At 38.2% G+C, this 22,144-nt stretch overlaps 1 protein-coding gene across 1 annotated transcript in view; it reads right to left on the minus strand.

Moving 5' to 3' along the window:
• Positions 1-1,546: 1,546 nt before the first annotated feature.
• The window catches only part of Ndnf (neuron derived neurotrophic factor), a 42,822-nt gene continuing 22,224 nt past the window's right edge, over positions 1,547-22,144 (minus strand). Inside the window, exons 2-4 of the mRNA XM_028782468.1 lie at positions 12,228-12,416; positions 6,919-7,043; positions 1,547-5,427 (exon numbers count right to left, since the gene is read on the minus strand). Of these exons, the coding sequence (XP_028638301.1) occupies positions 4,034-5,427; positions 6,919-7,043; positions 12,228-12,415 (1,707 nt within the window). The 5' untranslated portion in view covers position 12,416 and the 3' untranslated portion in view covers positions 1,547-4,033. The remainder of the gene's footprint in view (positions 5,428-6,918; positions 7,044-12,227; positions 12,417-22,144) is intronic.

Raw genomic sequence — 22,144 nt, forward strand, 5'->3', positions numbered from 1 at the left:
TTAGCAGACTTTATCTCTATGACATCTTATCAAGGTGGGAAAGGAAGTGGCCATGGTAATTTCCCAATGAGTTCAAGTCAGCCAGCAAGTTGTTTTGTTTGTTTTGTTTTTTGTTTTTGTTTTGCTGTTCAGCCAGCTGGTCTGTAGGAATAAACTTGGTAAGCCATTGAATGCTCCCTAAAGCAAACTCATGCTTAAAACCAAGTCCCAATAAAGCAATAAGTTGGGAATTAAGGAACCTGGCTTCCAGTCCTGGGGAGACTACACTGTCCTCCTTGTAAAGTGTGATATCATTGCTATATACTGCAGAACTGTTGACAAGGTGTTGGAAGGGAGTTAAAAAAAATCCGGGTGAGTGTCCTGAGTAAACCACATTGTAAGGCAGATGGCAGGGCTGGTTTACCTAGCAAAGTGCTGGAAGGAATCCTGGATTAAACTCCACCTAATCACTAAACTGTATGTCGAAATGTATTCCTGTATGATTTCACTGAGTGTACCCACTCTCGCTCCTCACAAAGTAATCAATAAACATTAATTTATCAGGTTGGTGAGATGGCTCTGTGGATATGAGCACTTGCTGCTCTTCCAGAAGACCCAGGTTGAATTCCCCAAATCCTCAAGTCAGTTCACAACCACTTGTAACTCCAGTTCCAAGGGATCCAATGCCCTCTTCAAACTGCTGCAGACACAAGAAACATGTGTGCACATGGAACATCTATACATATACAAAAAAAATAGCTTTTAAACTTTTAAAAGAAGAATTAAGTGTACCTTGAATTCTAAAATTCATCAGTTTAAACTGAACTGTCATCATTCCACTTGACTATTCAGGACATAGAAATATTAGTAACTTTGGATGTGTTTTGGGCAACAAATCAAGCATTGCATATGTCCTGTTAGCTCTATCTAATCTTTAAATGCCTGTTTAAAAACTGATTTAGGGGCTGGAGAGATGGCTCAGTGATTAAGAGCACTGGCTGCTCTTCCAGAGAACTGAGGTTCATTTCCTAGCACTCACATACATGGTGGCTCACAATCATCTATACCCATAGTCCTCGGGGATTCACACCCAGTGCTGGTCTCCATAGGCACCAGGCACACATTTAGTACAGAGATATACATGCAGGATTCATACACATAAAAAATCTGCATACTGATTATAAATTAATTTTATAAATTGTTATGTGTTTTGGAGACAAAGTATTTTTAATGTATGTTTGCATAGATATTAATAAATAGGTTAATAAACTTCTAATATTAACTTTGTGTATGTAAACATACATTAGAAATTCTTTGTCTTCAAAATTTTTACTTACAACTTTGAAGTGATCAATTATAGACATCACAGTTCTTAAGAAACTTAAGAATAATTGCATTAAAAGACTACTTTAAAAAGCTAACCTACAAATGAACATTTTTTTTTCAACCAAAAATTGATGATTTTTATTTGGAAAGCATTTTGGAATCTCTGTAGTAACTTGCTTAACTCTTTCAACTATAAAACCATGTGTTTGTTTGTTTTGTTTTGTTTCATTTTTCTGGACCAAGTCTCACCTTGTAGCTTTTAGTGGGCCTGGAACTCATTAAATAGACCAGGATGAACTCAAACTCACAAAACTCTGTCTGCCTCTGTCTCCTTTTACACATTTGTGTACAACCACACTATGGCAAAACTTTTCTATTTTTATTTCTCTCGTTTTAATTATATTTTGTCCTTTCTCTGTCATTGAGCTTGAAAAGGAAAGATAATGAGTTAAATATCTCAAAGCCTTCTCTTCTCAATATCTATCTACACATGACAGTGAACATCATCTCCCTCAGCATCTATTGTTCACTCCGAGATTAGCATAGGCCAGGCTTTGCAACCTTGGAGCTATTTCTAAAATGTGAATGAATGAGTCTTTCTCTCTTGTCCCTCATCTTCCTGGATGTTCTTGAAATCTTAGTGCATCAGTGAGTAAGTAGCAAGGCCTGATTTCCATGGGTTTTCCCTTTCTTAGGAACAGTAAACATTTCATGATGTGCGTTTAATTTTCTTTAATTTTAAAAGGCAAGTATTCCCCTAGGGTCATTAGTGGATTCTTGTATTTGTCCACAATATGAAGAAACCACCATCATACCTAGCAGAAAACTCAAAGCTTGATTAGATCAGCTCTCCCTGGTTCCCGGATGCTGGGAGTTAGGCAGTATCCAAGATCCCAGAACTTCAAAGCAAGGGTAATTTGATTCACTGTAGTCTCACTTACAAGTTGCTCAGCAACATTAGGAAGCTATTTTCCCACGTTTATAGCTGAATATAATTTCTCTGGGTGTTAATTTGTCAGTCTCTCCTTTTATTGACACTGCTTAAATAAAGCATTGGGTATATCGTCATCAGCTTTCAAAAAATTATTTCAGATGTTGTTCCTGCATTGCATGGATGAATCAATTAGGCTGAAAGCTACTGCCAAGGAGTTAGAGGATGTGTCAAAACAGTCATATTTTCTCTTAAGGTAAGCAGAATACATGTCATAGGGAGCTATAAGTGGCCCTGTCTCAGCCACAGTAGTCGTATACTCCATATATGTATACCAGCAATGCTGCTGGTAAACTCTCACCAGCCAACACTGTGTCAGCATGCAGTGGACAGCAAAGAGAGGAACCATTGTGCCTGTCCCCACTGTAGCCATAGAACGTGAGGGTTTAGAGTCAGGATTTTGCAAATGGTAACGTCTTATGACAGAAGGTATTTCATGGTATCATTGCATCCACTTCTACCACTTCCTCAACCTTATCAATGGGAAAGGGGATAGTGGATAGTAACATCCTCCTAAAGTCATATTGTTTTAGGTGATCGAAAATTACAAGTATTTCTGAGTCTTCCTCTTATACACATGACACCTTGGGATTTCCATGTAAAACATGTTGAGGATGAAAGTATCCTCATGCTCCCCTGGTAGAGCCTGTATATGCTATCTGCTAGACTTGTTTCATACACTAAAGTTATTTTTAAAAACGGTTGAAAACTCAAAATTACCTGTAGCAGTGATTTGTAAATCTTGTAAGCAGCAGATGTAGTGTTGTGACTGATGAAAGTCCTAATCAAGGTTTCTCACTTGCTTCAGCTAGTGGTGAAAAGATTTGCCAAATTTAAGCAAATGGGAAATAAATGTTTAAAACGATTGCTTAGCGGGCTGGTAGTGTTTGGCTTGTCCCATGCTCAAACAAGCCTATTACCCCTCTTCAGCTCCCACTTAGTTCCCAAATCCAGACTTGAATAACTGGCTCTTGATGCTAGTAAAGGTCAAGAGAGGCAACATTCCCTCCTAGCTACTAAATAAGACTAAATTTTGGTGCCAACTTACAGAAAAGCACAGTTTTAAGGACAGATAAGCAATTGAATATACCACAGTACTGCTTGGGAAAATAAACAGTGTAATAATCTAATACTCTTAATTTTATGTACATGAATATAATGTATATCAAATTTTTACATGAGATAGACAGACAGCCTTTAAACATTTTACTGAACAAATAAGAATTTACAACAATATTACTGCTTAGAGGGTGATAAGATCTTAGATTAGATCTATACTTTAATGGAGAAAGAACTTAATAGCTTACAATAATAGAAACACCAACATTTAACACAGACTTTATAAAATAATTTATATTTATATATTTATATATAAATTTCCCTTAACATCTATAGAGAGGAATTATTTGCATTTGTGAATGTGTGCAATGAATGGCATATTTTAAAATTTTAGGTAATAAAATAATTTAGAAGCAGTTCATGCAATGATCAAAACAAGGGGTGGTATCCATCGAGATACCTTCTTCATTTGACATTAACCAACACTAGACAGATGGACCCTAAGTATCACAGGTGTGCGTGAGTACAAGTCTCCATGTTACATTAGCCAGACATCAATGTACACATGTTGTTACCCTTTCTTTCAAGAACAACTTCTGTTTGTCACAAGAGTAGTCAGTTACAGGCAGTGTGATTCCATATCTCTCCTGAAGTTCTACCGATCTTCACTCAAGGTAACTAACAGACCTTCCTTGTTTTCACAAGTTTACTCTGATACTTCACAGAGTGTCCCCCATGTCCTACGACATAAACATCCAGCAGGTAAGACTTGCCAGGCTGCAGATCTCTGATTGTCTCTGTAGTCACTGCTTTCTTCAGGTTTTGGCTGTGGAAGTATTTGCAAAGGACCTTCTCTGACTTCTTTCTAGTGTCTGGTCCTAGGCACTGGTTTTGCTCTCTTCTCTTCTGGTCTGCACTGTAATTTCCACTCACTTCCTTTCTATAGATACAAAACTTTCTCCTTTCTTGGGTGCCAAGCCAAGCCACTGTGACTGAAGAGCAGGTGCGTAGCTTGTCAAAGGCTTTGATTCTTGTGTCTTCAGGAAGAGAAGGGAATGCATGCTTACTGGGCCTAGTGGTAGCCAGTATTTTCAACATCGATGCTCCTTTCTTGTTGCCTTTCAGTCGAATAAGGTATTTTCCTTTGGGTTTTCCTCTGAACTGGAATTGCCGAATGCCTTCCACATTCTGTGACAGAAGCAGCTTCCCATCTCTTTTCACTTGGACTTGAACAGCATCCAGACAAGAGTGAATAAAGAAGGTGACTTTTTGGTGAGAGGAGACTGGAGCAAACCGAAGAAACTTTTTCCCCTTCCTTTTAACAAACACGTCTGTGACTCTCCCATCTTTGAGCTCCATTGTCTTCTGTTTTGCCTCCTCCTTGGTCCTGGCAAAGGCACCCACGTAAGCGGTGCTCATATTGGTGTTGGTATTGACCATGAAGACATCAAAGTAGTACTGGGTATCGGGCTTCAGGTCAGAGACTGTGTAAATATTTTTATTTCCTATGCAGATTTTTTGAATGTCAACCTTGGGCCTCCAGTATACATGACGCCCCACTTTGGGAGAAGGCTTTGCTAGGAAGCTGCGATCTTTACCCAAATTATCTGTTGGAAATCCGAAATGGGCAAAGTCAAAGGGGCTAAAGTCCAGGCCAGGTTTGGGTGCCACCATGAAGGCATCATCTGCATTCATCTTTGTTTCCACTGCACAGAGGCTTTTGAAATTGTGTTCCTTGTTGATGACCACACAGTACTCTATGGGTTGTTTCAACATAGAGGCTGTCGGGCTTGGCTTCCAGACCAAAGTGACTGTGGTACGTCCAATGGAGGTGACATCAACTCTGGGGTCATATGGTAAGTCAGGGTATGGCTGATCAGACTCTGGAGTGGTGGTAGCATATACTTTGAAATGTGTGTCTTTCTCTGTTGAAAGAAGCTCCAACTGATACAAACCAGATGGGGAACTTGAAGACAGAAAATACTCTACATCATTGCCCTTATAGGAGAACAGTTCTGTGCCCTCCACATTAGTCATCTGCTGCTTCTGCTGATCAAGTGGTTCTGGGTCACCTAGAGAACAGGGGAGAAGTATAAATGGCATGTTACTGTGGATTGCCAGCCTTAGACTATGTTTTCAAACATCTTATCTTCATGTCAAAGGGATGACATATTCCTAACAGAAACAATGGCACCAATGGAAGCAAGATTAACATGCAGTCACTGACTACTCACCACAGAGTTGCTTCTTGCCCCTGGACTTCCATCTAGTCATTTCTCTTACACATTTTTGGGGCAAATAATAACTTAATAAATAAAATATATTGTCATACATGTCATACATATATGAATCTAGACAACTCTCTAGTTTTAGAACCCAATTTTTGCTTATGTCGTAAAATAATACTATTGATTTATCTTTTATTATTGTAAATGATGCCCATACATGAGCAAGAATTTTCTTCTTTGAGACATAATCCAGTTAGAGAAAAAGTTAGGTCAAAGACTAAATATTTTAGAGACTGTTAATCTGATGTGAATCAAAATGATTCAAATATGTTACCTGTAGATGGTCATCCATTATTCTAATTTCATGACTGTTAGTGGAACTGGATGACCTAATTAAAACATAGGGTATAAAGCGCCAGTACTAGGGTGTTTAAGGACCAGTGTTCAGAATTGGTTCCCAAGATAATACAAAGGACGTCTTTTTTTTTCATTAACAAAATATTCTGCTATTGTTAACATCAACATGATGTAGATATAAGCATACAATTTCTAGAACTGAGTGTAACACTGGGTGAGCAGAGTGAACAACTGCTTCCCAGCTTACTATCACAAGTTAAAAGTGTGAGAAATTAACTTACTCTACAATTCTGGGATAAATAGTACTATTACGTCTGTTAGTGCCAGAGATCCTGTACCGTCAGTCTTATTGTTTGCCCATGGACTCCTGCAAGATTGCCCAAGTACTATAATTCACAAGCATCCTTCTCATAGGTGCATCTATCAGGCCTTTATATTTCAGTTAAGGTAGTCTTAGAAGGAGCCATAGCTGTGTTTCACTCAATGCCTTCTATTTACTTTCCATCCTCTCCATCGTCTTTAGGTGACTAATCCTTTTTTTCTGCTAACTTGCTTTCCACTGTGGCTATTAAACACTACTGAATGCCTCTCTACTTCCTTGCATGCATCCTTTATTCCCTAGAGAGGAGACATTCTTCACCTTGGCTGAGCCTCAGCACTAGCTATGGGGAGACTTTAAATCCCACAACCACGAAGCCAGAATGAACATCTGAGGCTGATCTCAAGCACTTAGGGTCAAGTAAGCAGACAGGCCTGAAGAGTCTAGACACAGAGGCTGTCCAAACTGCCCCCCTCCACATCCCCATTGGACTCTTTTACTTTACTTAGATCAGTATCCTCTCATGCCGTTTCTCCACTTCAGGCTCCAGGTACACATGTGTAACTGGGCTGTTTCCCTTACTTGCAGAAGGCTGTGTGTTTCACAGGGCTTTCGACTGTCTTTCAGAGCTCTGAGGCTAGGTGGATCCTGTGGCTTACCTGATCCATCTGCACTGGACTCCTCAGGCAGCTCCTGGAGGCTAAGCTTCCACTCCAAAGGTGCATCACAAGGTGTCACTATGACTGACAGTGGGGTGTTATCTTCCTCAACCATGAAGAAATACCTATGGGAAAGTTCAGACGCTGTGATGATTCTAATATCAACAATCAACGCTTACCAGAAAAGCTACTTGGTTTTCAGGTTTACTCATTTAACACTTTTCAGAGAAAACATAAAAGTATGAACATCCATGAGTTTAAAGCCCAAATACAAATAGGCAGCAAACTTAATGTCAACAAATACAGCGAAGATATCTAAAGGAGATTCAGACAACTGTCCTGAGTTCAAGACAAACTCTTGTCCATCTGGTGGGGCCCCCACCATGAAATAAGTCACAGTCACTAAGCATTCCTTATGTGCCCTATAGCACTGTGCTTTGACAACTGTGTTACCTTGATGGTACTCTGACATGTCACCTACTATGTCAAGAGAATAGTTTCCAACATTATAGTCCTAAAACCATAGTACCATTAGTTTGCAAGATAACATATATTTATTATTTATTTATTACCAACATGCCCTGTTGAATTAAATATGTTCAAAATTTTAAACAGAATTTAAAAGAAAATCAAAACATTCTGTTCTTTGTTTTTACCTCAGATATTTTTCAGGATACCTCAGAAGATATTTCATGGAGAATAAAAACATCAGTAACTTATAAAAATGGTCATATTCTAACTCCAAATTCCTTTCATAATTTTACTTAATTATCTCTCATAGGCTACAACCTTGTAAATGAGGGAAACTGCTGTAGGTACTGTCTAGCTTACAGGCTCTATGGTGAAGGAGATGGGTGGGCTTCATTTCTTGTATGTTGTTTCAGCTAAGCATCCCTTGAGTCATTCTTCTCCACATGCCCACCACCAACACACATGCCAGGCTTACCTCAGTTCCCAACTCCTACTCTGTTCTCGCTGATCACTTCTCCTGCATCCAGACTCTCTAGAGAGCCTGGGCCTTCACATGAATGTCCCTTCTCTACCTGTACATGCTCCCATATCACCTCTGACACCTGAATTTACCTCTTACATGTTAACAACTCTCAGGTTTAAATCTCCAGCCTGAACTCTTTCCATCTTCATTAAATTGGCAGCATTTCAAACTTGGAACATCTAATCTGAATTCCTGCAGTCCATCCCCTTTCAGTAGGTCAACTTCTGGTCACTCCAGATGGACATTTTAGAGTCCCTCTTGGTGTTTTGTTTGTTTGTTTGTTTTTGTTTTGTTTTGCTTTACTTTGCCTTTGAAATACATGCAGACACTACTGCTTTCTCCTGGATGCTCTAAATCTTCAATCCCTCTTTCCTGAAACTTGCTGTAGCTTCCTGATCAGGCTCCTGATTTTGTAAACCTCACACACAGTGCTTTCCCTTGCTCAAAACCCTCTGAGACCTGTGTGCTGCAGTGTAAGACCCACAGAGCTGATGCTATCTCTCAAGTCCCTTCCTGCTCAACCTCAGCTGCATGTGTCTTGCCATCATTTCACTCGGAGCTCTGTTGTCTGTGGTGCATGTATGTCAGCTCCTGCCTGTGGACTCTACACCTCCTCCACTTAGCAGAGCTCCTTAAGACAGAGACCTGGCTATGCTCAAGTGTTTCTTCAGCCCTCTACTACCATTGTGAATCCACTTGGATTCCATATGTAAACTATTTTTATCTTGCTAATGAGTGACCCTTTCATTTTATTTTTAAAGTATCTATTGGCACCTAATATATTATGTTTCATTTATTCCTTTTAAAATGTTCTATCTCCCTCAACTAGACAGACAACTATAAGAGGGTAGCCATTTATTTCATTGGTATATTCTCAGACTCTGAAATAATTTAAAAAATTGTTGAGTTAATTAACCAATTGTGATTTCCACTGTTAAGTCATTTTACTACTTCCAACTATTCTTTCCATTGAAACAGGAGCAATCTCTAGTCAAAGCCCTATTCCAAGTTTCTAAACCTGATGAAACACTGGGTGACCAGAACAAGAACCACCCTTTTCCAACTTTTACCATAGGATGAAAATGAAGTATGTAGAATTTCTCGTTTCCAGTGGAAGAGAAAAACTCAATCAGCACATCACGGATGAGGTCAAGAGTTCCTTTCCTATGTCTAAGCCTCATTATCTCTCACGGGTACTCCACACCACTCTCCAAGCACAACTCAAAAGCATCCTTTGTATAAGAGCAGTTGTCAGACCCTTATGTTTAAGCTAATGTTTCCTTAGAAGGAGGCAAACCATTGTCATGCCCCTCTACAGACCTTGCATTGTACTTGTATAAACCACACAGGTTTTCTTTTTCATCTTTGAGCCTCTTCACATCTTTAGATTTTAGCTTCGGGTCAGTCTTTAACTGATCTCATGGTCAGGGAGGTCCTGCCTTCCTCACCAGGCTCCACCCTTGTCTCCATCTCTTCAGATTTTTTGGTACTGTAACCACACAGGACTTCTGTGTTCTCTGAAACACTTCCCACTCCTGGATCGTTGAGATGTGTTTTTTGAGAATTTCCTGTATGCTCTACTCACATTTCGATGCTACTTCTTCAGAAATGTTTTTTCTCACTCATTCCAGAAGAGGTTTGCAACTTCTCTCTCAGGGCCTATGGTCTCCACTTGTCATATTTACTGCAATTTGTGCCTACATGCATCTGTGTGATTATTTGATCCCACATTCCCCCAAGGCTCACTTAGGTCTCATTTTCACTGTCACTGTAATATGCTCTGTGCTCAGCATGCTAGCGCAGATTTCTTCATGGAGCAAGTAGATTGCTGGACATTTTCGAATGAATGAATACTAAGTCAATGAGCTAACACAGAAATCTTAGCAGCAATCTGGTTAGTTTAGCCCAAGGATATTATATCCAGAATCTGTTTCTATTTGAATACATAGAATCTGAACAAAAATAGAAGTTTTTCTCTTCACTATTCAGAGATAAATTTAGAGAAGTCAGGTGATGTGGAGCAAGAGGAGACAGAGTGAAGAACATATTAAACACATGCAATGTCTTAAAAATAATACTAGACAATCATCTAAAAAGACAGGTGGATAATTTGACTGTTTACTGTGTGAAGTCTGGTATACCACTTACCATGGTCACTCATGCACATGTCAAAATATTTGTCATTTAATTCTGACAACTTTCTGAAGAGAACCCTTTTTCTAATCCTTTAGCAGAGAGAATATTAAGCTGAGCCTTCTCATATTACAGAGAAAAGGAGACACAATATCCAATAGTGTGGAATTTTATGGATTGTTTCTTGGCTTTTGAGCAGGACAGGATAGCAATGCCAGAAGCAAAACCAAGCTGATCTGTTTGCTGCTCTCTCCCTTTTAGAGAGCAGTTTCTTTCCTTATGCTGTGTTAGTAACTTGATGACAGACTGTACCTATTAACAAACAGGAGGATGTTTGCATTGCTCAAGGTGACCATTGTGCACATACAGCAGGACATCCCAAAGGTAATACTTCCATCTGAAAGCTTGAAAGTTAGGGACAAGCAAGAACCAGCAATATGTCATGCATTCATTATTAAGCATGTGCAGAACACAGGTAGAACAGAGGTACAGTAAGAAGTGATAGGATATGGTCTGTGTGTTCAGACATGTAATCTCTAGTAAGGTTGGCAGAAATGAAGTGAATGGATGAAAAGCACGGATGAGGAGGGACAAATAACAGAAACCACCCGTCCTTGCAATGTATATGTAAACATGAGAACAACCTGTACATTTGGTGTCTTTTTCTACTCCTCTAGACAACTATCCGAGGTAGAACATTAACATGGCTGTGTGCACATGCCACTATCTACCCCAACTCCGAAGTTACATCGCTTCCTGGAACTGAAACTCTACCTAACAAGTACAAGCAAACAGGTGTAGATACAAAGGGCCTTAAGAATGTTTTGTTGGAAAAATATAAAAATAAAAATTTAGTAAATGGAAGAAAGAAAAGAGGAAGGAAGCTATATTGACAGTTTTGTAATGTCACAACACATATTTTGAAAAAAAAAGTCATTTTTAATACCACCCTTAGAACTACAACTTATTTAATTTTTAGAAGATCAGGTGGTACACCATTTATTTGACTAAATGATGTTATTATATAATTGGTAAGCTAATACTACAAAGAGAACAGAACCCAAGTGTATTTGTGAAATGAAAGATATGCATAAAGAATACTTTTGGTTTTGTCTTTTTCACTAAAATATTTCAAGGACACAAATTTAACTGTGCTCAATGAAAATTCAGTTACTATTAAGGATTCCTTTAAAGTCATACATGGCTTTGTATATCTTTTCTTATTCTCACAGGCTGAGCCTCTGTGAAGACCAGGGCAGCCAGCTCCTCCATGTACTATATAAGCATTTCATCTTATGTGTTCAGTCTCACGAGTACCATTCAAAGCTTCATAATTATTTATACTTCAAGCCAGTTCTTACTCTGCTGCATCCCTTCACACAAGTTACTTTATTACAGGATTGAAACAATGCCCAAGTCACCTCTGAAAACAGGTCATCTGTGTTCATTCTTGATCAGAGGATGAAATAATGGGGCTATTAAATAGAAGAGATAAAGAGTACCATTCTCCTTCCATGAAGTTGAAAAAATGATATAAAGATCCTTTACCTCAGTCTTTGGAATGTGAGTTTGAGATGTGGGACAATTCTATGTTTTGGAATGCCAACCCATCTCAGGTTAAATAGACATTTTTTTTAATTCAAAAGATTAACAATGAAGGGCAAACAAATGTCAAAGCATGACAGTTTAATAACTTCAAATATAATAATTTCAAGTATATCATATAGATGTATATGATATAGGTGTCTAACTTTCAAAGATAGACATATTTAGAAACAGAACAGAAGCTCAGTTGCTTATGATAGAGTTAAAAACATGATAGTTGTCAGTTTTTCAGTATTTGAGTTTCTCAGAATTTCATCCTATCTCCTTGTTGAAGTAATTTCAGTTTAATCCTATAGAGCTTATCTTAGAATCCTTTACTCTCCTACAAATTCGAAAGCAATTATTTCAAAATACCAATACCAGTGTTGCCTCTTGCACCTAAAAGGAGAGCACAACAAAGAAGACCCAGCCAGCCACACCCAATGAGCAGAAACTGCATGGCCCCTATGTCTGTCTTACTTAGAGAAAATACACAATGATGTTCATAAATTGACTTCCAGAACTCCATTTGAAAGCTTACTGTCTTCTATGCAGCCTCTTTTACGACACTGATCAGCAAGCACTACAAGGACAGTACCTTCTAGGTGTATCTCTAAAGAGGTAACTGCTGATTTCAGCTCCATCTGGAATCACAGATGAATCATGAAAAAATGCCTTATCCCGGATCTGCATCTGAAAAAGTTCCTCATCTCGGGTGGGCAGCTTCTGGGTCCTTGAGGTGAGTGGTAACAGGAGACACAGCAAACACCAGTACAGCAGCTCCATCCTGGGCAGCAAAAACAAGCTTCAATTAGTTATGCAAGCAGATACTGGAGCTGGTAGGAAACTTCCTGACTAGTCAGAATCCTTCATTTATACAAAATCAGTGATGGAACACATGTCTTGGCTAACACACACAATTTTGAAGCAATTCTCTTGTGTTTCATTTAAACTATTTCATAATGTTAAGAATAGATTTAATAGTATCTCAAACATTAAACAACATGTTTCAAAATGGAAGGACTTTTAATGCATTAACTACACAGAGTCTGAAGAAAGTCTGCACTTCATTGTGACAGAAGCCAATGTGATTCTTACAGAAGATGCCCTGTCAGTGTCCAGAAGTTTGCAGAATCACCAAGGGGCAGTCCTTTCAAGTTTTACAAAATGTCTGCCCAAGGTTGGGCAGAGATATTGCTCAGCAGACCAGTCACTGGTCACTGACACAGTTAAACAAGCTATAGCAACCTAACTCGTAAGTTGGTCCCACCGAAAAGCAGAAATATTTTACACATTTCAAAATTTCTTGCTAAAAATTTGACTCAGAAATTTTTATAGTATTTTACTAAGAATTAGAGTTTCATAAATTCAGGCTAATTTTTAAAAGACTGAAATAAATGCTCAGCTCTATCATCTGTAAAACAATTTGTTCAAAGTCACAAAGTGATTTTATTGATATGTAATTATTACAACTAACAGAAGCACATTTGCATACAAATTTGCATGTCAAAAACCAGGCCTTAGATTTCAATAACAAATCACTCAGACTTTTAAGTCATTAGTCTTAACTTCTTGAGGGATTTTTCCAGTTGAGTTATATTGTTGTGTTTATTGCTGGCTCCCTATGAGTAGAAAGGGCTCACTCTCTATTGCCCACACATGTAAGGCAGGCCACTGTCTTTCTTATGAATTAGTTTTCTGTACGAGGGCCTAGACAGGAATAAGTGTTGATATGTTAAGTGAGGTTTTGGTTCTCTGGTTAATTATTCTATATTTTTCTTACAAAAAATTTTAAAGAATTATTTCTCAGGAATTCAAGTATTAGAAAAATATAAAGGTTTTTTTTTCACTTAAGTGTTTCTTATAGTGAGACATAAGTATGCTTCAAATATACATGTTTGAAGTAATTTGAAATGAAGTGGATCCTAGTAGAAAATTAAAATATCTATTACTATAAGTTTGGCAAAATTTGACTTTAATTTTGTCCTTTTTTGGAGTTAAAAAAAAAAGATGTCCCAATGGTTAACAGTGCTGTTCCCAGCACTCACATAGAGCAACTCATAACAGCTGGTAACTCCAGGTCAAGGGAATATAATAGTTCTGGTCTTCTGTGACACCCACACATATGTGGCATTCACTTGCAGACACACAAACACACATAAACATTTAAAAATGTTTAGGCTTGCTTGCTCCTTTTGGCTGGGGTAGACACCTAGCTGGTCTTCTCCCATGAAGATACCATACTCTGAGCCATAGATAGAGAAACCAAGGTATTCCATGACAAAACCAAATTCACACAATATCTTCCCACAAATCCAGTACTTCAAAGGATAATTGATGAAAAACTCCAAAACAAGGAGGGAAACTACAACCTAGAAAAAGCAAGAAAGTAATCTTACAACAACCCTAAAAGAAGATAGCTACACAAACATAATTCCACCTCTAATAACAAAAACAACAAGAAGCAACAATCATTTTTGCTTAATGTCTCTTAACATCAATGGACTCAATTCCACAATAAAAAGATGTAAACTATCAGACTGGAGACATAAACAAAACCCAGAATTTTGCTGCATACAGGAAACACACCCCAGTGACAAAAACAGACACTACCTCAGAATAAAAGGATGGAAAACAATTTTCCAAGCAAATGGTCCCAAGAAACAAGCTGGAGTAGTCATTCTAATATTGAACAAAATCAACTTATAACCAAAAGTTATCAAACAAGATAAGGAAGGAAACTTCATACTTGTCAAAAGAAAAAAATCTACCAAGATGAACTCTCAGTTCTGAACATCTATGCTCTAAATGGAAGGGCACCCACTTTTATAAAAGAAACTTTACTAAAGCTCAAAGCACACATTGCACCCCACACAATAATTAATAGTCGGGGGATTTTAACACCCCACTCTCAGCAATGGACAGATCATGGGAACAGAAACTAAGCAGAGACACATTGAAATTAACAGAAGTTATGAACCAAATGGAATTAACAGATATCTATAGAACATTTCATCCTAAAACAAAAGAATATACCTTTTTCAAAGCACCTCATAGTACCTGCTCCAAAATTGACCGTATAATTGGTCACAAAACAGGCATCAACACATACAATAAAATTGAAATAATCCATTGCATCCTATCAGATCACCACGGACTAAAGCTGGTCTTCAATAATGACAAAAACAATGGAAAACCCACATACACGTGGAAACTGAACAACTCTCTACTCAATGATGACTTGGTCAAGGAAGAAATAAAGAAAGAAATTAAAGACTTTTTAGAATTTAATGAAAATGAGGACTCATCATACCAAAACTTGTGGGGCTTCATGAAAGCAGTGCTAAGAGGAAAACTCATAGCTCTAAGTGTCTACAAAAAGAAGCTGGAGAGAACATACACTAACAACTTGACAGCACACCTGAAAGCTCTAGAACAAAAAGAGGCAAATACACCCAAGAGGAGTAGACAGCAGAAAATAATCAAACTCAGGGCTGAAATCAACCAAGTAGAAACTAAAAGAACTATACAAAGAATCAATAAAACCAGGGGCTGGTTCTTTGAGAAAATCAGCAAGACAGATAAACCCTTAGCCAGACTAACCAGAGCACACAGAGACAGTATCCAAATTAATAAAATTAGAACTGAAAAGGCAGACATAGCAACAGAAACTGAGGAAATTCAAAAAATCATCAGATCCTACTACAAAAGCTTATACTCAACAAAACTGGAAAATCTGGAGGAAATGGACAACTTCCTAGATAGATACCAGGTACCAAAATTAAATTAGGAGTGGATAAACCATTTAAGTAGTCTCATAAACCATAAAGAAATAGCAGCAGTCATTAAAAGTCTCCCCACCAAAAACAGCCCAGGACCAGATGGTTTTAGTGCAGAATTCTATCAGACTTTCAAGGAGGACCTAATACCAATTCTCTTCAAACTATTCTACAGAATAGAAACAGAAGGGACACTACTCATTTCGTTCTATGAAGCCACAATCATGCTTATGCCTAAACCTCACAAAGACCCAACAAAGAAAGAGAACTTCAGACCAATCTCCCTTATGAATATCGATGCAAAAATACTCAATAAAATTCTCGCAAACCAAATCCAAGAATACATCAAAACAATCATTTTTCAAAATTAAGTAGGCTTTATCTCAGGAATGCAGGGATGGTTCAATATTTGGAAATCCATTTATGTAATCCACTATAAAAATAAACACAAAGAAAAACACCACATGATCATCTCACTAGATGCTGAAAAAGCATTTGACAATATTCAACATCCCTTCATGGTAAAAGTCTTGGAAAGATCAGGATTTCAAGGCCCATACCTAAACATAGTAAAAGCAATATAGAGCAAGCCAGTAGCCAACATCAAAATAAATGGAGAGAAACTTGAAGCATTCATACTAAAATCAGGTACTAGATAAGACTGCCAACTCTCTTTCTACCTATTCAATATAGTACTAGAAGTCCTAGCCAGAGAAATTAGACAACAAAGGAAGTCAAAGGGAAGAAGTCAAAATTTCACTATTTGCAGATGATATGATAGTATACTTAACTGACCCTAAAAGTTCCTCTAGAGAACTCCTAAACCTGATAAACAACTTCAGCAAAGTGGCTGGATATACAATTGACTCAAACAAATCAGTAGCCTTCTTCTACTTGAATGATAAACAGCCTGAGAAAGAAATCAGGAAAATGACACCCTTCTTAATAGTCACAAATAATATAAAATACCATGGTGTGAATCTAACCAAGCAAGTGAAAGATTTGTATGACAAGAACTTCAAGTCTCTGAAGATAGAAATCCAAGAAGATCTCAGAAGATGGAAAGATCTCCCATGCTCATGGATTGGCAGGATTAATATAGTAAAAATGGCCATCTTGCCAAAAGCAATCTACAGATTCAATGCAATTCCCATTAAAATCCCAACTCAAATCTTCACAGAGTTAGAAAAGGAAATTCTCAAATTCATTTGGAATAACAAAAAACCCAGGATAGCGAAAACTATTCTCAACAATGAAAGAAATTCTGGGGGAATCACCATCCCTGACATCAAGCTGTACTACAGAGCAATAGTGATTAAAAACCGAATGGTATTGGTACAGAGACAGGCAGGAAGACCAGTGGAACAGAATTGAAGGCCCAGAAATGAACCAACACACCTATGGTCACTTGATCTTTGACAAAGGAGCTAAAGCTGTCCAGTGGAAAAAGAACAGCATTTTCAACAAATGGTGCTGGTTCAACTGGAGGACAACTTGTAGAAGAATGCAAATCGATCCATTCTTATCTCCTTGTACAAAGCTCAAGTCCTAGTGGATCAAGAACCTTCACATAAAACCAGATACACTGAAACTAATAGACGAGATTGTGGGGAAGAGCCTCAAATACCTAGGCACAGGGGAAAAATTCTTGAACAGAATACCAATGGCTTATGCTCTAAGATCAAGAATTGACAAATGGGACCTCATAAAATTGCAAAGCTTCTGTAAGGCAAAGGGTACCTTCAATAGGACAAAACAGCAACCAACAGATTGGGAAAAGAGTTTTAACAATTCTAAATCTGATAGAAGGCTAATATCCAATATATACAAAGAACTCAAGAAATTAGACTCCAGACAACCAAATAACCCTATTTTAAAATGGGGTACAGAGCTAAACAAATAATTCTCAACTAAGGAAACTCGAATGGCCAAGAAGCACCTAAAGAAATGTTCAGTATCCTTAGTCATTAGGGAAATGCAAATCAAAACAACCCTGAGATTCCATCTCACATCTGTCAGAATGGCTAAGATTAAAATCTCAGGTGATAGTAGATGCTGGTGAGGGTGTGGAGAAAGAGGAACACTCCTCCATTGTTGATGGGATTGCAAGCTGGTACAACCACTCTGGAAATCAGTCTGGAGGTTCCTCAGAAGATTGGACATAGCATTACCTGAGGACCCAGCTATATCACTCCTGGGCATATACCCAGAAGACTCTCCAACATATAACAAGGACATATGCTCCATTATGTTCATAGCAGCCTTATTTATTATAATAGCCAGAAGCTGGAAAGAACCCAGATGTCGTTCAACAGAGGAATGGATACAGAAACTGTGGTACATTTACACAGTAGAATATTACTCAGCTATTAAAAACAATGAATTGGAGAAATTCTTAGGTAAATGAATGGAACTAGAAAATATCATCCTATGTGAGGTAACCCAATTACAAAAGAGCACACATGGTATGCACTCACTGATAATTGGATATTAGCCCAAAATCTCGAAATATCCAAGATACAATTCTCAGAGGACATGAAGCTCATGAGCTGGGAAGACCAAAGTGTGGCTGTTTTGACCCTTCTTAGAAGGAGTAACAAAATGCTCATGGGAGCAAATATGGAGGCAAAGAATGGGACAGAAACTGAAGGAGGGGCCGTCTGAAGACCATTCCGACTGGGTATCCATCCCTTGTGTACTCACCAAAGGTAGATGCTGATGTGAATGTCAGGAAGTGCATCCTGACAGGAGCCTGATATTTCTGTCTCCTTAGAGGTCTGCCAGAGCCTGACATATACAGAGGAAGATGCTCACAGCTAACCATTGAGCTGATCATGGGGTTCCCAATGAAGGAGTGAGAGAGAAGACTAAGGAGCTGAAAGGGCTTGTGGCCCCATGGGGAGAGCAAAAATATCAACAAACTAGAGCTCCCAAGGCTTAAACCACCAGCCTGGGAGCACTTAGGGAGGGGCCAACGGCTTCAGCTGTATATGTAGGGAAGGGTGACAGTGTCAGGCATAGGTGGGTGAGGAAGTCCTTGGTCCAGTGAAGGCTGGGCGACCCAGTTTGGGGGAAATTGTGGGTGGGGAGGTAAGAGTGGGAGGGTGGGTGGGGGAACATCCTCATAGAAGCAGGAGGGGTGATTGGATAGGGCGTTTCTGGGTGTAGGGGAAAGGGGATTACATCTGAAATGTAAATAAAATATCCAATTAAAAAATTAAAAAGTAAAATGAAAAAATTTTTTTAGATATCTAAAAATGGTTTTTGAAAGTAGAAACCTTTATAATGAGGGTATGAGAAGTTTTTCACAGTTGTTTTGCTCAAATAATTCTTTTAACTTCTTCTACATGTTTTTGTCTGTTTTGTATATATTTTCCTACTCAAAATATCTACAAGCAACACCCTGTTTGGTGTTTTCTTTACTATATTTCCAAATGTTATGAAAGTTTTGCCTACACTAGTCAGAATCATTATATAGTATGAAGTAGGTAGTGTTATCATACAAATGGAACCTCATTTACACTGCCAGAGAGGGATCCAATTTTAGGTAGGATTATCTGCTGAGCCTAAACTTTCCTTTGTGCTTAGGAAGATTGCCTATTTTAACCAAATGAAACATACTTCATCATTCCTCTTGGAATAGTACAGTTACCCCAACTTTGCCTCCTGAGAGGAGATTTCAGGTAATTGTTTAAGTTTCTCCAGAATGCTGAGGATTTGGCTACTCCATGGCAGCACACCTCAGTAACGTCCCTGTCTGCCCATGAAGCTGTCAATTGTACAGTTCCACTATGTGACTCAGCCCCACTAGGCTGACTGTGTATTTAGGAAAACCCTAGATGGAAAGAAGCAGCATTCCCTTGTAAGAGTAAAACTTAAAACAGTTCAGCAAAGACCAACAACAACTTGGCAAAGACCGCAGGACGGCTTGCTGAGCTTGCTGAGAATAGCCATAATAAAAATATCAAGCCCCTCTAGGGACAAGGTGACCAAAAATGTAGAAATAACCAAAGACATATCTTGACCAGTCTAAACATGCCCAAGTGAGTAATGGGCCACCTGGCGTTTATCCTAGAAAGTCTAAGGCTTCATGGTCAAAAATAGTGGGCCATCCAGCCTGTCAAAATGATTGCTTATGCAAAGTGCTGATGTTTGAAATATCCAATCATATGTAACTGCGCTAGAATTTCCCACTTTTCCCTTCCCCCTGTGCCTCCCCCTATAAAAGTTCTAAACTTTCTGGGGTCTTCATAGAAATTCTCTCCCCTGTGTGGGATGAGTTTCGATCCGAGGGCCCTCGTTAGTAAACTGCCTTTTGCCATTTGCATTGAGTCAGTCTCTCGTGTCTCCTTGGGTGCGCGCTGATTGAGACTTGAGTTGGGGGTCCTCTCCATGGATCCTTACACCCTGAGTATTAGAAACAGCGCAAATTTATAAATGGTAAATTCATATGATAAATTAATGATTTTATACATGAATTAAAGTTTTTTTTATGTTGAATTTTTGATGAGTGAGGTCATGTTGGGGTTCAAAAAGTTCTATATTTTAGAAGCATTTCAAAGTTTTTTTGTTTATTTGTTTGTTTTGATAAAGGATGCTTGGCTTGTGAACCCAACATCCTTGGAGGATAAAGCCTTGGGATACAAAAGTGAGAATAATCACTGCCAATTGTCAAGGATGAGGATTTCCTAAACTTAGTTGCCTCTTTCATCATCTGTGGGGGCCAGGGTTCAGGAAGCCACTTGAAGAGAAGATACCTTAGCTGAGGCTATATCTCTGAGGGATTCAGTCTCTCTGACCCAGGAATCTTGCACCTTCTCTAGATATGCAGATAACTATGACAAACCAAGTATTAGCTTGAATATTGAAATAGACTCCAACCAAGAGAAAAGAGTTAACTTTTTAAAATTAGAAAATAAATTGGCATTTAACAATGATATGTATTTAAGACAAACAGTATGACAATTTGATGCATGTATGTAACATACAGTGATCAAATCAGAATAATTAGCATTTCAATTTTCTTAAACATTTATTATGTCTTTATGTTGGGATTTTTTTTTAGCCTTTTTTCTAGTTCTTAGGATGCATTTACTGAAATATTTCCACACACAGCCACTTTGCTCTGCCATGAATACTTCAGTACTGTTTCTTCTATCTGCGATTTGATGGTCAACCTTTATCTAGATCTACCTTCTTCTTTTATTTATCAAAATGTCATACTTTCTTAATATAGTTCCATCAGGCATGCTTTTGGTTTCTGGCAACCATCATAATTGTCAGGACAATTATAATGATCAGGGCAGACTGGTTTTCCAGAAAAGAGTTTAAAATGAACATAACCTCAAAACACAGAAATTCATACTATATCACACACTATGGTTCAACATTCAGCATTTTAAGCATACATGTATTTATTTATTTTGTGTGGAAGCTTCTACCATTTGTGTTCTAGAAAATGAACTCAGGTTGTCCAACTCACTGATTATCCAACATTTTAACACAAAATAATTGAGTAGTGGAAAGTTCCCCTGATGAACGTTAGTAATTATCAGATTAGAGACAGGATTTATTTTTAACAAAACACATTTTAAGAAAGCAGCAGAGGCAGTGGTGGTGCACGCCTTTAATACCAGCACTTGGGAGGCAGGGGCAGGCAGATTTCTGAGTTCAAGGCCAGCCTGGTCTACAGAGTGAGTTCCAGGACAGCCAGGGCTACACAGAAAAACCCTGTCTCAAAACAAAAACAAAAACAAAAACAAAAACAAAAAACAAACAAACAAAAAAAAGAAAAAGAAAAAAAGACTTAAAAAAAAAAGTAAGCACCAGAGGTAATTAAACATTACTTTGCAAGCATAAAGAGTAGAATTTAATTTGTAATTTATACTCACTGATCAAAAATGGACTTAAGAGATTGTTTAAAATGGAAGTCTTAAAGTTTTATAGTTCTTTAATCCATGTGTTCTCTCTAAAACTTTCATTCTAAGAATTAGCCACTTCAATTTATTTATTTATTTATTTATTAAAAAAAAGTTTTTATTGCCTGGTTCTCACTTACACGTCTTATTACATGTTTTCCATCAAGGCCTCACTCTCTTCTCCCATCCTCTGGCCACTTTCTTCCTCCAAAGAGTTCTCCTGCTCTCATGTTGCATGCGAGGAATTGGCCACTTTAAATAAGCAACTGGAAATGCATTCCTCTTCAGAGGAAGCCTGGATAAGTCAGTCTTGTAATTTAAGAACAGAGTTCTAAAATTACAAAAGTGCCCTCTAATGGCATAACCTCTTTTGCTTTTCTCTTATCTCTCCACAGCCACAGCTTTAAAGTTTGAATTCAGTAACACTAATCAGGTCAGGCAAGGTGGTTTATACACATAACTGCAGCTCTTGGGAGACAGAAGTAGGAGGGTCAGCACTGCAAGGTCACCCCCAGCTACAGAACTAGTTTATGGCTAGCCTAAGCTACAGTGAGACTTTTTGTCTCACAGAAACAAAAATAGCATCCCTCCCTCCCCTCCCCCAAATAAAACACTACAAGCCCCCAAGCAACAATAATTAAAAACCCAGAATTTCATTTTCAGAATGACTTCTTACATGGCCATCTGGTGGATAATGTGGGGACTGTGCCTGTGTGTAGCAAGGAATCTTGTTATCCTTCTCCCACAGCATGTGTGTAGCCCAATCAGATGTAAAAAGTTGCCAGGATGGTTCCACATCTATATGTATGCAAATACAA

The sequence above is a fragment of the Grammomys surdaster genome, unplaced genomic scaffold, assembly GCF_004785775.1.
Source record: "Grammomys surdaster isolate TR1022 unplaced genomic scaffold, NIH_TR_1.0 752, whole genome shotgun sequence".
NCBI lineage: Eukaryota > Metazoa > Chordata > Mammalia > Rodentia > Muridae > Grammomys > Grammomys surdaster.